This window comes from Rhyacophila brunnea, unplaced genomic scaffold (assembly GCF_057557595.1).
Source record: "Rhyacophila brunnea isolate RB1 unplaced genomic scaffold, BYU_Rbru_1.0 scaffold_1, whole genome shotgun sequence".
Lineage (NCBI taxonomy): Eukaryota > Metazoa > Arthropoda > Insecta > Trichoptera > Rhyacophilidae > Rhyacophila > Rhyacophila brunnea.
In genome coordinates, this window is record NW_028232751.1 from 10924001 (window position 1) to 10941716 (window position 17716).

The 17716-nt window shown below is 32.3% G+C and overlaps 1 protein-coding gene across 2 annotated transcripts; it reads left to right on the plus strand.

The window, feature by feature from the left end:
• The first annotated feature begins 1702 nt into the window (after positions 1 to 1702).
• Positions 1703 to 17425, plus strand: LOC147079464 (NF-X1-type zinc finger protein NFXL1). 2 transcript variants are annotated; one of them, XM_085941285.1, is made up of 13 exons: positions 1703 to 1820; positions 2335 to 2583; positions 3705 to 3820; positions 4857 to 5039; positions 5414 to 5564; positions 6759 to 7021; positions 7565 to 7801; positions 8409 to 8752; positions 9393 to 9585; positions 10495 to 10671; positions 11924 to 12163; positions 12446 to 12571; positions 14820 to 17425. In XM_085941285.1, the coding sequence occupies exons 2-13, from the start codon at positions 2352 to 2354 to the stop codon at positions 15114 to 15116; spliced, it is 2559 nt and encodes an 852-aa protein (XP_085797411.1). In that variant the 5' UTR covers positions 1703 to 1820; positions 2335 to 2351; the 3' UTR covers positions 15117 to 17425. The 2 variants fall into 2 exon arrangements, with proteins under 2 accessions (XP_085797411.1, XP_085797407.1); XM_085941281.1 differs by having other exon boundaries at positions 1703 to 1766.
• The last annotated feature ends 291 nt before the right edge of the window (positions 17426 to 17716 follow it).

The window sequence follows — 17716 nt, forward strand, 5'->3', positions numbered from 1 at the left end:
ATCACAATACCATAGTACCTACCTACAAGAAATCTGATGGTACCTATTTAATAACCGATACAATAAAACAACAACGTAAATCTAATGGGTAATGCAAACCTAATAGGTATGGCGATGGTGCAGCTCTGGGTGGACTTCGTCGCGGTCTATCGGTGAAGTGCCAAGATTTTTTGGAGAGAAAATAAAAATATCGTAATTTTCAAAAATAAATAACAAAATACCTACACGGTTTTTATCTTCATTGTAATGATATAGGTACCTATGTACATCTAAAAGCTTTTGGTTGTTAAGATTCTCAAAATCACTCGTGTAATTGGATAGACGAGGAAGATTAGGTATCAATATCTAGTAAATTAACGAATACAATAGGTACCTAGGTACCTACCGATCGAAAAAATGATTTTATCATCGTTTTTTGTTTTACTTTCTTATGTAAGTTTACGTTTTCGGTAATAAATAAATAACATTTCGTTGTGATCATTTAGAATTATTTATTATATTCTAGGTACCTAGCATGCAAGATTAGTACCTACCTAGTCAATAATTAATAGTCATAAACTAAAGTAAATAATGAATAACATACCTATTAAATCAAATAATAGGTTATAACACGGCATATTCGGTACCTGCCTACCGATATCATGTAAAATACAAAATATTGAGAGATCTTTACTAGACTCCTGTTAAAAAATACAAACCTAAATGCACCTAGGTAGGTACCTATCAATTCAATTGTCTCAAAAAGAAACTGGTCAATTGGTCAATACCTGCACTAATATTTTAGACAGAACAAGTGGTTACAGTTTTGAACCAGTGTCCGCTTTATTAATTTATGCAATAAAACCAAGGGACACAAAGCGAGCTGACGATCAATCATTATTAATTAACCCATGCATATACCTATCTATCACCCTTTCTAATCTCATACGGTAGGTAGGTACTACGGTTTGTAAGGTCTGAAATAGATAGGTTAGCCGTAATAAAATTATATAGCAACACGAAAGAGATTGAGGAGCACACGGTTTTGGAATAAATTAGACCCATTTCACACGTGACACTGAAGTGTGCAGCCACTCGACACTGCAGTGGCTATTGGAGCCACTGAATAGCTAATGTGTGTCTGATGTCAGAGCCAAAGCTACATGTCCATGTTTTTGCACGAATCCCAGTTCCTACGTCTCGGCGGCTCGAGGAGTGAGCCGCCCACTACTGTCTACGTCTAAATGCGCCTATTCATTTCGTGAAAGCAGCGCCACAAGACACCGGTGTCCAGACACCAGTGTCTCGTGTGAAATGGCGATTAGTCGAGAGTGTCTTGGATCTGCATTGAATTACTGATTTTTTTGGTGTTGTTTTTTTTACGTTTTTATGTGTTTCAAATTAATTTAATAAACAAGCGATGCACATGGCATTATGTAATAATATCTGTAATACTGTACCTATCAAATCATTTTATTTACATATTCCTAAACATATTATATTATTTTCATATGTTTCTTGAAAACTGTTAGGTAGGTAGTTTTCTTTTGAATTGTTTCGACGATTTAACTGTTCAAAGCAATGACATATTAATTCAAAGTAAGGAAATATATTCCGTAGATATTATTGTTAAGTCATAGATTATTTTAAATAAAGGTCCAACAGGCAACACAATTAATTATCTCTGCCGAGTGTTGGTGACATGGATTCATAGACAATATACGTACATGGATTTGGCGAGTTAACTTGACAGATGAGATGAAGTGACTTCTGGCTGATTATGACAGGTTAGTAGTGGTCGGCATTCGATGTTCGTTTTAATTTTCCGGAAAAACAAGGAGGTATTTCTAAAAGGCTTATTAGAATTATTAAATGCTTTATATATAGTATTTTCCTACTTTCATTTACTTAAGGATGTTAAGTATATTGTCTAAAATTTAAAAGGAAAAAATGACATGCTGTGTGTTCTAGTTTCTTATGTTATTCTAACGATTATTTTGAATTTATTTGTTTACTTTGACTTAAATGTGTATTGGGTATATTTTAACTTAACAATATTTCGGTAATTATATTTAAAATTTACCTAAGAAATAATTTACATCATACCTATGGAAATTTTGCCAAAATGCTGTGATGTTGAAGTTTACATACAATTAATTATATGTATCGCAACCAGGACATTTTAATTGTATGGTTAGAAAAGAGATGGAAAAAGATGTATTCTTTTTAAAGTTTTGAATGTGTTCGCCATGTTTACTATAATTATGTAAAATAAATAAATGGAATAGTTAAATTATATAATATGAGGTGAATGGATAGACTGAGAAATATATTTTTTGTTCTTTGATTTTCCAGTTATCTATCAATGAAATATGACTGACAGAAATCATAAGGATCCGTGGAAAAAAAATCCGTGGGGTAAAGGCAAAAATGCTGGGAATAATGCACACGATGGTACCAACACGACTACAAAATCGCCAGTGTACAATGCGGAAACGAGATTTAAAGAAGCCAGTGAAAAGTTGCAAGCATCCGCGCAGAAACATATGCAGCAGTATGAGTCGTCGTCTGAAGAGGAAGACTTAGAAGAAGATAATATTCTTGGTAAGTGTCAGCGAGTTGTAGAAAACTCATCAAATTTTGAGATACACGCATATTTTTTAGGTCTTGATGTAATTCAATAACACTGGCTTGAACTATAGGCCCCTAGACAAATCGGTTGCATCATTTACTTTTTAAAAGATCGCCATTGAATATAGTGCCAAAATACAAATAAAAGACATTCAAGTTGGGACAAAAAATTGCTTTTCTCGGATATTGAATGGAATGAAAGGGGGGGGGGGGGTTTCTTCCTCTGACATATAAGACAGTGGCATTAATGTAATATATGAGTAGAAATTGTAAAACTTTTACAAATTAATTATGTTCATAGATATTATTCGAATGAAGTTTATCAGAAAAGTCACCACTTGGACGCAATTTACAACAGACTGAAATTTTCACTAATCCTTTATGATAGAAAAAAAATATGCTGTCTATCTACTTTCTGAGATAATGAAAGACAATCATTTCACAATGTCACTATTATATGAGTGACCTTCATGCTCAAACACCTCACACCTCGAGAGAAAAAAAAACAGAAAAAAGTATATACATAGATAAGACAGGCAATGCAAGAAAAGAAAAATACAATTTAATAAAATAATTACAAGATAAAAAGAACTTTTTGTATACCACGTTTTTAAATTTTCAGTTGAATTATATAAACTTGACAATTCTATGTATTAATAAATACTTTATTTGTACTTGATAGAAATACTGAATAAATATAGAATTGATTTCTATTGTAACACGTATATATTAATAATTTAGTTGCTAGGTCCCCCTTAGCAACCAATAATAGTATTTAACTTTTTACGAATTTTTTCCGAAATAAATTTCCATACAAAACAGAATTAACTGAAAATAAATTCAATTCTGCTTAAAGATGGCTAAAAGTATTAAAAGAATGCATTGTAATCGTGTTCTGATATATTCTAAAAGTTTCAAATGTCTAGCTAGTCTGGAAGTTAGTTAAAAATCCTCAATCGTCCAATACAAACAAGAAAAAATTTGTACTGGACAAACAAGAATACGAGCTAATAAAAACGTGGTTAAATACAATAAACTGAAGTAATCCTGCGCTGTAGGTCTCCTTAACTAATTATTGATTTAATCTCTTGCAGAAGGTGTATTGGGGAACTATATTACGGATGATAAAGAGTTTCATTTGGGAAGAACAAGAGATTTTCTTACAACTATATGTCTTATTTGTATTGAATCTGTTAAACGAAATCAACCTGTGAGTTTTATTACTAAATTATAATAAAAAAAACATAAAGATTGAATTCTAAATAAATCATACAGTCGAACTTGGTTATTACGAGAAAGATGGGACCGACTGAATTTGCTTGTTCTAAACATTAGTCGTTATAGGTATTGTTATATAAACATTTTTCGCGCCACGTTCTATGTAATCATAGAACATAAAAAATCTGAAAACCATCGTAAAAATCCCCGAAACAAGCATGGCATTAATAAACTACAAAAGAAGTTGTTTATTGTAATGAAGTGCTGAGCCGCCGGCGCTGGTAAGTACCTACTGACTTCACAAAGCTCGGATTTTTTACATGCAATTTCAACCATATGCGTGGATACTTTTTCAATGTTGTCGGTGAAAACACCAATTAGTCTAGTCGGATCTTATTGCTTAGGGTCGAACATGTTGTTTTTAAACGATCGACACATTAACAGTTTTGCTCGGTATACCCGAGTAGTAGCTTGTTATAAAAGTGAATAAATATATGGAGAAAATCATAAACGAAAATGTCAACGAATGTTTCCTCATTACATCCGAGATCTCGCTATTTCCGTGATCGTAATAACCAAGTTCGACTGTATTTACATAAACAATAAGACACGTGACGATTTCTGCTACAAGACGTGCATGTGAAATTCCACATCGAATGTATATTGACAAACTTTCTTTGTTGTTGTTGTGACATTTTGTTTAACTCATTTCATCCATAATCTGGTCCAAAATTCAATACCTTTGCAAAATTGATATTAAATTCATATTATATTATTAATCCATTAATTTGTCAAATATTATGCCACCCTCTTAATTTGAGTTTGTTTTAATATTTTGATTGTTAAAACATTACTAATATATTAGGTTATTTAGTGTTTATGCCCTGGACTGAACATGAACCCCATTATACCGCCTAGAATATAACTCAATTCAGAAATACTTCTTTTTAAAATACCATAGTATGAGTTTTTATAAATGTTGTTAAAATTGGTATATTATGAATAATTATATTAAATATATTTTTTAGATATGGAATTGTTCAACATGTTTTAATGGATTTCATTTACTTTGTATTCAACGATGGGCAAACGATACAATTTATCAACAAAATTTAATCAAATCGCCCAATCTCTCAGGACTTCCAGTGAGGGATAATACCTTCAAAGAGGTAGTTTGGTGTTGCCCAAAGTGTAGATTCCAATATAGTCAGGTAATAAAAGAAATATCTTCCTTTTTTATCTCAACAGATTTTTTTAAATGAGAATTTGTTGTTGAACATTTGCACCATCTTTATTCAAGTGGTGAAATGAGAGATGAGGAAGGAGAGTTCATCACAAACACTGTTGCCCTACATCCAGTGGATATTCCAATCGATGTGAAATTGGTCCATCGGCGATTAAATCCAGTACCAACTGACTACAACTTTTAATTGCATGTTGATATTTTTTATGACAATATAAATACACACGCAGCTTAATCAACTTTTTATCGAAATATATTGTTAAATTTGAAAAAAAAAATGTATGTACATTCAACATGTTTTTGTCAGTATCCTATAGATCGTATGTAAAATTATAATTACAGGATGAAGTTCCTAAAACTTATGAATGTTTTTGTAAAAAACAAAGAAACCCGGAGATCCAGCCATGGTTGGTTCCTCACTCATGTGGAGCAATCTGTAACAAACCTTTATCTCCTAAATGTGGTGATAATTGTCTTTTGTTATGCCACCCAGGTATGTGTACTTATTTAATAATTGCATGATTTATACATAATAAATAATTCTACAGTACAATCTAAAAATTGTCTGTTTAAAAATGTAATTCTCTCATGTAAAAGTTTCTGAATTAGTATTTATAGCAGGATCATGATTCACTTTTACAATATACCTGCTACCATAACATTAGAAATGAATAAGTAGGTACATAGGTACACATTTGATCATATCACCAACTTTATGTTTTTTTCAACAAATTGTTATAATAATATATTATGCATTATGTATTATAGCGGTTGTAAAGGTTCTGATGAAAATATTTAGTATCGGAGTCCACAAAGCATATGTCCTTTGTTTGGCAAGATGTTCAATGCATCACTAATACGAAGATCGGTCAAGTCTCCCACAATGTGCATATACACAAACTACAATTCTAAAACACGGCGACATGGTTGCGTGTCTTAGATTTGCTATATGTTTGTCTTGGCTCTTACCTGGCATAGGTTCTCCAGTTACCAAATTGGCATTAGCATCGAGGTCATCCTCTAGTTTTAAGTGTGAATTTTGGTTGCCAACAAGATACACCGGAGAGTACATATTTTCATTGCCTTCCTTCGTTTCTCGAGATTCGAGATTTATCGAAATCAAGAATATTTGTTTTCTCAAGAATTCATTTATTGATTTCTCGAGAATTCTCAAGAATCTAAAGAAATCAACATTATAATCAAATTACCTCTACAATGTCTACCTGCACCCTACTTGTGTTGGTATTTAAGCTCAAACTTTATTCTGAAGTCAATCTTCAGTGTCAACATTTTTATTGACTTCATCATTAACTCATTTAGTGCTAACATTGCGACTGGCGCATTTGCAGTAATTGGCCGATAGATATAATTAACGTATTGTTTAAATGTAATTAAAAGGTCAGCAGTGATTGTGTTAAGACCCTAAAAACTCTAAATTTATATATTCATGTATAAACTTTGTTTATTCAAATAGTGTGCTGTAAGACTGATCTAGTTATCCTTTTGTTGACCTTTAGCCTCTGTGAAGTTTTTTAGTAATATTAAAATGTTTTTCTTGTATTTTGCCACCCTGGTGCTGTACACTCTTAACGTGTTTGGTGTGACCGTGGCAATAACGGCATATAATTTAAATGAATTGCCATCAAGTACGCTGAGTGTAAATTTATACTGATATTTTTCTTAACAGGTCCATGTCCACCATGTCCAAAATTAATAAACATTTCTTGTAACTGCAAGAAGAGCTCAACTAAGCCAGTTAGATGTAGTGTTGGTAATTGGAGTTGCAATAAAACATGTGACAAGCTTTTGTGCTGTAATCTTCACAAGTGTGGCAAGACTTGTCATCCTGGTGAGTGTCAGCCGTGCCCCAAGACAAGACTGCAAAAATGTCTCTGCAAGAAGAAGTCTGAAAATGTTCCTTGCGCTAAACTGACTTGGCAGTGTGATAATGTAAGATATGCATACATAATAAGACAATTGTATTCTATTGACACTGTCCTGATTTGCAGTTGCTCAAAAATAATCGATGAAATTTACACAAAAATAACACAAATTATTTTGGTGCATAATATTTTAACGTGTTTTTCACCTTTACGGGAATGTTACTTTTCTCTTTGAACTTGAACACAAAACAAAAAACAAAGTAAGCAAGAAAGCCATGGGCACTGTAGATATACTTAGTTAAAATAAATTGAATTTTTAATTTCAATATGTAATTTGGAATATTTCAAAACATTAACTCATTAAACTATCGTCTGAAGGTACTTGATGGAATTTGAATTTAAATTCTAATGGATTTAAGTTTTGTACTTTTGTACTATTCAAATGGAATAGTACAAAACTTAAATCCATTGGAATTAATTCCAGGCTCATAAAATCAGGGTTCCACCATATTTATAAAAATTACCGAACCACTCAGTAATCATGCATAAGAAAAAATATGTTTTGTATATTATTCGTATGAATAAAAAATAGTTTCATTAATATTTCTAGATTTGTGGGAAATTATTTTCTTGCGATTACCACACGTGTGACAGACTATGTCATGCTTCAGATTGTGGACCATGCCCGTTCACTGGGTTGCAAAAATGTCCTTGTGGATCTACGATAAAAGAAGTCACATGCCCAGATAAGGTGACGTCATGTGGAGGTACCTGCAATAAGGACTTGCCGTGTGGCCAACATCAGTGCCCACTTAAATGTCATCTTTCACCTGAAAAATGCTCTGAGGTAAGTACAGTTTTCTATTTAAAAGTCAAACTTCTCCATAGAGCATACAGGAAGCTAATTGGACATTTTATTTGACATACAATTTTTTTCAGGTCTTTTTCATCGAAATCGTGTTACGGAAATACGTCTAGTCACATGAATTGAATCACAGTGAGATGCAACATATTTTTATCTCTCTCGTCGTTTTAGGCACATGACATGACACATTGTGTTGACTTTTGTGCCACTGTGCATTAGACTGACGACTAATTTCTCGACTCATGCGTTACACATTACATGGAATATGAATATTATTATCACCTTAAATTTTTCCCATTCTAAGTAATGCATAAACCTAGTTATTGACACACGTATGACTGCATAATACAGCACGGAGACTGAACATATTTCTGGTATTGAAGCTTCAGTTTCAACAACAATATATTAATAATTTTGAATGAAGATTATATCGCACCCCCGCAACTAAACTGCCACAATCCGAAAAACGTCAAACAGAGATAATCAGCTTTGAAGTTTTAACATTTTACAAATGGTGTATAAATTCTTCTATCTTAGAGCTTTTTTTGGATGTTTTATTTTCTGTTTGAATGCACATTTCTATTTACAGTGTCAAGTGTTAGTTGAAAAATCATGTCGCTGCGGTATTCACGTGAAAGAATTGCCATGCCACAAAGAATTTTTATGCCAGACTAAGTGCAAAAATGCCAAAGAATGTGGCCGGCATCCTTGTAATAAGAAGTGTTGTGACGGGGACTGCTCCACCTGCAGTAAGATCTGTGAGAAGACATTGCAATGCAAGAAACACAAATGTCCTTCGGCTTGCCACACCGGCCCCTGCTACCCGTGCCCCCTACAAGTCAAAGTCACATGCTTCTGTGGCAACACCTACTACAATGTACCCTGCGGTAGACAAAAAAGGACAAAACCACCAAAATGTTCTCGTAACTGTAGGTGAGTGTTGACAAATACATAAATTATTTATATTGCATGTCGGCATCTCTGTATATATGAAAGTGAATCTCAAAAGAAACGTTATCTAAGATTAAAATAGCTACAAGTAATTATTTTGCATTGCAGACTCATTTTGTATTTTTATTGCTTGTATATTATGTCGAAAACTTCAGAAATATAATTTTCGATTCACTCAATCAGATGTGCAGATATTGTCAAGATAACCGTTGCAACATGTATTTGTTATGAATGAATTCAATACTATTGTTGAACAATCACGCAACAATCGCAAAAACCGTACATAAGTAAACACTGCAAAAGAGTCAATACTAGATTTATTTACCCAAGCTGCACTGGGATAAAAACACCTTGCATTAGTGATTAGTGTTGCGATATTTTCCATTGCTGATTATAGTACAAAGTATCTACTATAGGTTATAAATAGTACATTTTTCGAATTGAATCCTTTGAAATTATTGTATTTTTTGGCATATTTTAAGTAAAATTATGGTATAACTTGTAATTTTACATTTTTCGTAGTATCCAAATTATAGTATTGTACTATACAAGATTTAGACCCATAAGAGTCATGAGAAATTACGCTGTAATTTTTAAAATTGTGTTTCATACTGTGTTATAGACTTCCTGCTTCGTGTAGTCATGTAAAGGAGAATGTTCATCCCTGCCACTTCGATTCTTGCCCTCCTTGCAAGCAAACTTGTGGAAAACTATTGACCTGTAAGCATAGTTGTTATTCCCAGTGCCACAATGCTGTTCAGGTGGTTCTGCCTACACCCAAAGCTACCGGTCCCTGGGATTTACAAGCTCCAAAAGTAATTGATATATTTCATACCACTAATCATCGTGATTTATTTGAGTGGTTTTATTTAAAATTGACTGATATTATTATAATGGTATCAGGTTCTACCACTTGGTCCATATTGTGAAAAATCTTTGTTCTAGTTAATATTGAAAAAAATAAATGATTTCAAGTCAAAATTTAGTTAAAAAGAATCCTATTCTGAGTACATAGTAACTGATGTTCCACTATGCAATTTTAAGGAAATCGGTAAAAATCTCAGGAATGCAAACCATTGCTTCATTAACTTCAGGGTGGTCAGAGGAAATAATTGCCATATATAAAAGATCGGTTGACCGTTAAAACTCCTATGTCAAACAACCTTATATAAAATAATAATATGTGGATTAAGCAATATGTATTACATTATATTTTCGGCCCTGTGATGGCCGAGTGGTAACATGTTGGCTTATGAAGTCATGGGTCTCGGGTTCGAATTCTGGTTCTGGAAAATTCACATGTTGTCTTTTCAATGTGTGTTTAGACCCAGAGTATGAACTTAATATTGAGCAAGTGACTAGTTTAAAAAAAAATGTTACAAAACCTCTTTGTGAGGTGTCCAATTGTAGAGTCGATTGAATATGTAATCTTTTTATATTTTTAATCAATAATTGACAGTTACAGATCTACAAACTTATCTGATGAATGGATGGAGAGCCACAGTCGAAAACTACCCAATCAAGACTCGCAACTGAACAGAATCTGACATTTGAATGACGTTTTCAAAATGGTGTCCTTATGGTAGTTCGTAGTTCCATTTTTGACTGTTCTACAGATAAGTTTGTAGGACTGTAACACCATTAAAGTGATAACTATTTTCTTGGCGTAAACTTTAAAGGTAGGTATGTCTACATATTTTTTAATATATTAATGTCTTATTTAGATTGAAGTAAAAGCTCTTCCATGTCCACCCTGTAAAATTCCGGTGGTTCGTTCATGCTTAGGACTACACGAAGAATCGAAGTGGCCATGCAGCACGGCAAAAGTATCATCGTGTGGGAGAATATGTGGAAAATTGCTGCCATGCACCAACCACGCCTGTTCCCGAGAATGTCATAGTGTGAGTTACATAGCTATTACAGTAAAACCCTGTTAATTCGAAATCGATGGGACCGAAAATCGAATTACAAGATTAATCGTAAAAAACATTAAAACTTAAAAAAAATTACTGCCTTTTTTTTTTTTTTTTTATATTTTTGCCATTCCAGATACAATTTATTTGAGATTCACCATTAGTGGTGACTATTGTGGTTTATTCATCGAATTAGTGGAAGTCGCTAAATCGATTCAGGAATTTTAGCAAATATTTATGTTTACACAAAATTTCGAATTAACAGTGTTCGTATTGACGGGGTTTTTGTTTTTAGTATTATTATAATGATGTCAGTCCAGCGTTGCCAACTTAGCATTTATTTTTCTTGCCAGATCTAGCATTTTTAATATACATCTAGCTTGAAAAATAGGTGTATGGTGTTAAATTTAACATTTTTCGACAATGCAAACAGTTTAAAATTTCTCATAAAAAGCTAGAATATTACTCCAATTTCCTTGAAAATCAATATGCTGGCCTCTTGTATATTATAATATTTTACTGACAAATTAAATGTAACATACGATATTTAAGTGAAATTTCGTATGTAATTAATTTTTGGTTTTATGAACTTATGAATTAATTGGTTGTGAAACAAAGAATTCTTTTGTTTTCGCAAAACGGTGTTAAAAATTATGAGTTATTTTTTGATGTGCTAGTTTCTATATATATATACCATCATAAATCGTCTGGTGTTGGAATTTAGAACTAAGCTCAACACAGTATAAAAAGTATTGGATTACATGTCAAATGTTAGCCTGTGGCACCCTCACTCAGCGGACAACTTATACTAGTCATTGTTTTAATTATAAGAAAATCTAGTGCTTTTATTGCTAAATAGCATATTTTTTTACCCTATCTGGGATATTTTTGTTAATGTCAGTTGGCAACATTGGATGCCACACTCATTTTGAATATAGACAAATATTATATTTGGATAAACTTATGAATAAGAAGAAAGACATGAGTATACAATGTGGTAGAAATTCCCAAGCTGTTGAAATGGCAATAGGTCGGGCATGTTGCACGGTGAGTGCACCACTACCAGATAAAAATAGTGGTACCCCTGAAACCCCTCAGATTAGCGGACTCATCGAGTTTTGCAGAATATGGGTCGATAATAGCAAAAGCAGCCCAAGAAACTGGGTGATCCCAGTTGTAGACGATAATTAGTGATGAGTACACCATGTGTAATAATTATGATGTTTATTTTGTATTTCAGATTGTATCGGAAAACTGTGAAAATTGTGATCGTCAATGCGAACTTCCGAGACCTGAAGGATGCACACATGCTTGTACTAAACAATGTCATCCTTCGCCGTGTGATGAATGTCAACAATTCTTGAAGCGATCTTGCCACTGTGGCTTAACTGAGTTATTCATAAAATGTTTTGCTCTCACAAGCTCAGATGCGGCAGTCAAAGAACAGCATCTCTCTTGCCAACAGAGATGCATTAAAACGGTAGAAAATATTCAAAAAAAATTATCATTGTGTCAGATAACAGCTGCCATTTCTATGCCCTAACTGGATAAATGATTTTAGATATTGAATTTCCCATTTTATTTTTGCATCCTAGATATAAATATTAGCACCTAATGTTCTTATACTCTTTTTTACATTTTTTCTTAAAATGCTCAATGTTGAAATTTTTTTAATCAATGCTCTCAGTAAACTCGATGGAGCCTGCTTCACTTATTGAGGGGTGAATTTTTGTAGAATAATATAATTTTACTATGATTTCAGTTGAAGTGTGGACATAGATGTGGCGCTATATGCCATTCTGGAGTTTGTACAATCAAAATTTGTCAGAGTAAATCCAGAATGTATTGTCCATGTCGCCGTATCAAAAAAGACATTCCCTGCAATTTGGTAAGATTTTCAAGTACATATACTTATTAATAATGAAATTTGAGTTGACACTCAGTCCGTTTGTTTGGTAATAACTCAAAAACTACTAGGAAAACCAATTAAACTTTTAGTAGACTTCATCTCGATTCTTGATATCTCAAAAGAAACTTACTGAAAATCGAAATCGAACAAACTCTATGTCAATAATTCGCAACAATATATTCATCGTCTTATAATGTCAGAATCTTGGATCTGGCAAATTCACAAGTTATACTTCTTTTAGGACGTAGTGAAATTGAGAAACAGTTACGGAAGTGGAAATGATGTCGGCCGCGTAATCAAGGTATACCAACGTGCATTTGCGAATTAATATGCTGTCCTGTCATGGCTGCCGCCTGCGCCTATAGATAAAAGACATATATAATATACTGCGCCCCGCCAATAATCATTTATTTTCACATGAAAAAAAAACGCGTCCACGAGTGGATTCGTACCGCCGACCTTTAGCTTGGCAGCCGAACGCGCTTCTTCGTGGTATCGCTCGCCGCGGCAATATTGACAATTTTATGATATATGTAAATATTACCTGCGAACGGTTGCCAACTAAAGTGGTTACACAATAAATTTAATTTCACAACATCGTAGTAAGTCACAGTAATTGAATAAAAATTGAATTGAACCTCTGTTGGCGTGGGTTTTTATTATATTCCGTACCTATCTAAAAAAAAAAAAATTTTTTCGGTTAGGTATATATTTAAACACGAGCGTTAACATGATCTTACTCCCTACTTCAGTTTTAGTTTGTCAATTTATGGCTATGGCCGTATGTTGTAACTTAACCACTGGGAAATGCCAAAAGAAATGCGTATTTCAAAAAAACACTACCTTATTCTTAGGTCAATAATTATTATAAAGCAATCATTATTCGTAGGATGTTTATCAGGCTTGAATGGTCAAAGACATAGCTTATAATTAGTATCTTTAGAATTATCTTCAAATGTGTTAATCTTGCCCATTTTTTGAATAATAAAATGCCTAATTCTTGTCAAATTTGGGATCACAGAGATTATCAATATAATTTTTTATCGTAAATACAATAATGTCGACATAAATTATACTAATGGTTTTATAAATGCGTTTAAAAATTATTAAATGTAAAAAATCTTAACACCACTGCACATGCATGTACTGAAATATGACTATATTCTAAAACATTAGAGCGAGAGGTTTAAAAGAATATTATTTTATGTAATAAAAATACTTTATGCAGTCATCAAATGTTTAAAATAAATATAAAGGATAATAAGGCTTCAAAATTATATAAATAAATTATCTACAACACTTAAGGAATGTCCAGGATCATGCTTTGAAAATACAATGAAAGCTCCATTTTGACCTACGGTGAGCATGTCCGCCCTTAAATGAAATATGTTGAAAGTTAAGTAGGTAATACAATTTATTGAAGTTATACTGGAATATAGTGGAAATGAAGTCAGCCGTTGCGTGATCGAGGTATGCCAACATACCAATATAACAGTTATTGTCGGCCATTTGCAATACTTTACGTCAACAAAGATTCGTCACAGTGATAGTTGTTACCTTTTATATTATTTATTTAGTGATATAAGTTAAAGTGTAAAAATAAACCAGCGGCAATTCTAGTTTTTGTTTTATTATTTTCATTTTGTTACGACAAAGAAGTATAACTTTTAACGCACGTACATAAGTACACACACCGTTTTTTTTTTTAATGTGTGTTACCCAGAGCATGGAAATGATAAGTTAGGCGAGTGGCTTACGTTTATTTCTTGTAAAACAGAAATCTGTCTAAAAAACCTCATCTTAAAACACCCAAGATCCACATTGGATTATAGAGCCAATTAAAAAAAAATTCCATCTAGAAATCAACCAATTAATAATATATGAATCAATCTATTTTTTCATCGAGTGTATCTGTCTATTATTTCTTTCCATATTTCACACGGATTAAGTCGTTAATGATCGGGAATTAATTCATACAATTTTCCAAAAATCCGCAGCATGATGTCGTGGGGCAGAAAGGGGTCAACTTGCCACATGGTTTATACCCGTGTTGAGATTTTGTGTTTTCGAAACTATATATTAGTTTGAGCAATTACCCATTGATCACTATACTATTTACATGAATACATTTTGATTAATGTATGAGTTATCCGCTTATAATATTATTTTCTTTTTGCACTAATTCAAGTAAGTAATTTTATGGACAATGTTCTTCGTTTTTTTACAGATTGCAAAAAATGAATCCAATGTTCTCTGTGATGAAGTGTGTGAAAAAAAAATCCAGGAAGAAATGTTGGCAAGAGAAGAAGAAATAAGGAAAAAGAAGATGGAAGAAGATGAGAAAAATCGGATTGAAATTGCCAAGTATGAAAGTAAATTTGGGAAGAAAATTCCGAAACATAGAGAAAAAAAGGAAGTAGTTCAACAACAACCCAATTTCTTCTTAAAGTATTGGTTCGTTTTCCTGACAATATTCATCGGTGTTTCTTCTATGGTTATGATTTTATTTATCAATTCTGATTAGCGTGAGGTTTGTATTTGTTTTCTTTTTTTTATCAATTTCTGTAATGCTGGCTGTTAACATCTTAACAATGACCCAAGTCAGGCAAATGTTAATGGTCACATGGTGCTCACAGTGTTGGTGTTTCAACACGCATCAAAGGTCATCAACATTTGCCTGACTTGAGCCATCGTTAAGAGCTAGCATTAGAAAAGGGTCATATTTATAATTTATTTTTTAAGTTTCACTTCACTTTATGAGTAACTTTTGTAATAAATATTGTTGAATTCCTTTAATTATAATTCCTCAGCACATGTGGCATATTTGTTACATATTTGCTACTTTTATTCATATTGAAACATGTTTTATATAAATGAAAATAAAAAAAAATGTTTAAATAATATCTAAATAATTGTTTGTCGATGCCAAAGATGGTGAACCTTTTTGTCCATTTTGCCGTTCAGGTACATCGGTGTTGAATTTTAATAACTTAGAATAAGCTCTATGTATGTGAAAAGAAAATATTGTTATTTTAACAGAAGAAAGGATTTCATTAAAATTATCACGGGTTCGCTGTCACTGGTCTATGTATACATAATAAGTAATGAACTGTTGTATGCAGATATCTATTAATCGATATTTTAACCATGTCATGATTTTACCCTTCTTACGCGGCAACTGACTTTAGTCAGCCTATACGCGGGGCGGGGGTCATCCGCGCGATTTCTTTTTCTTTTTGATTTCTTTATGATTCTGATTTCTTTTCCATCTTGTTTGTGATTTATTATCAGATTTAGGCAACGAATGTTTATTTTTAGAGTCGCATAAAATATTAGGTTCGGTCATAATCATTTTTGAACATGACACCGATTTTTTACGATTCTATTTGTGTGACTGACATTAATTACGATTTATTGATCCTTGAAATCACAGCGCGCACTGTTGTATTAAGCCGGGATTAGTAACGCTTTGAAAGGGTTAATATCTGATGTTTCATAACTTACTGAAAATTACAGTGCAACCTCAGTATTTCGAAACATGTTAAATTGAACTTTGCTCTAAATCGAATATTTTCTCAATTCTTATCCTTCCCTAGAATCGTTTATCGTACAGAAAGTTCATTATTTCATAATTCAAAATCAATTTTGGTCTGCAGAAGCAATTATTATTTGTATGAATCGAAATTTGTTTTCATTTACACTCAAAAATATTTTGAAATACGACAATTTGTCATACATTTTCCCGCCAGTCGTGGGCGAATAAATAAATCATTTACTTTTATAGAGAATGACACATGCGTTAGTTTCAATCGTACATTTCGAATTGTTTCGAGAAATCCATAATATCTTACCACCTGCTAGATCCAATTTCGGAAGTCGAGGAATCGATACCTGTAAGTGTCTTATTACACTCGGTAATTTCTGAGACTATATTTCATGTATCTCGTTCTTATGCCTTTTTTTAAAAAATTCGAGTTATTGCAATTTTCACTAATTCGAAATCTAATTTTTAGGTCCCTTTGACTTCTAATTATCGAGGTTATAGGTACTGTATTATGAATTAGTATTTTTTTATAGAAGTTAGGTATATACTCATACGCATAATGGTCAAATAATATTACGTTCGTCAATAATTTATTTTGCTACTATGGCGAATGATTTTTCAATTTGCATAATAATTTTGTATTCTTAAAGTTTGTCTAGTGAAGTAATGTCACAATATTTAATTATTCTTTGTTTTGTTTTCAATCTCCCAATTGAGTGTTATGCAGAAAGCAACCAGTACATAATTTACGCAATAATGAGTTATCGTGTTTAACAACTCCCTTTGTACAAAAATGTTCTGCAAATCGATTAAAAAAATTCCAACAGCGGAATATACCATCTTTGATTTGCAGAAAACAATTACACAACACTAAAATGGCTTAAAAGCAGTATACATCACAAACATACATGAAGCAAGCGAAGACAATATTCTAATTAATATAATAAACTATGATCATTTGCAAAGATTGAAATATTCTCTTGGATGATAATATATAACTAAGTACATATTTTTTTTGAATTTCAATTTAGTCATCGAAACTTTAGAGGTTTCGCAAAATGTCTGTCAATGTGAATATTAACATTTTGTATATTTTAAAAATCCTGTTGTTCAATGCTGTATTAATTATTGATTAATCACACCTAACACAAAACTGTTGGATTCGTTACTTTCTACATGATTTCGCTCAATTCTTTTTGTTTTTTATTGTGCAGTAATTTTTTTGGGAAATAATTTTTTATGAGTTGTATGATTGTGTGTTATTATTGCAATAAAAAAAGGTTTTTTTGAAATTTTGTTATTTTCTTCTCTCCTTTTCCATGTCCACATCTTAAATCAGTGGTTTCCAAACTTAATGTTACTACGCCTCCCTTTAAAAAAAAAACTAATATTGGCGCCTCCCCCCTTTATTTCATTAAATAATATAGACACCTTTTTAAATAGTCAACAATGTACTACTTAATACAAAAATGAAAAAAAAAGGTTTTACTACTTATATTATATTTTTAAATTAATTTGTTTTTCATGCGATGTATGTGCTTGTTTATTAGCACAATCAATTTCAATAGTAGTCAATCCAA

Coding starts and splice junctions, on each gene's coding strand:
- LOC147079464 (XM_085941285.1), top strand. CDS start 2,352: ATGACTGACAGAAATCATAAGGATCCGTGGAAAAAAAATCCGTGGGGT. Junction 5,040..5,413: donor GTAGATTCCAATATAGTCAG/GTAATAAAAGAA, acceptor TTATAATTACAG/GATGAAGTTCCTAAAACTTA. Junction 12,164..12,445: donor AACAGAGATGCATTAAAACG/GTAGAAAATATT, acceptor CTATGATTTCAG/TTGAAGTGTGGACATAGATG.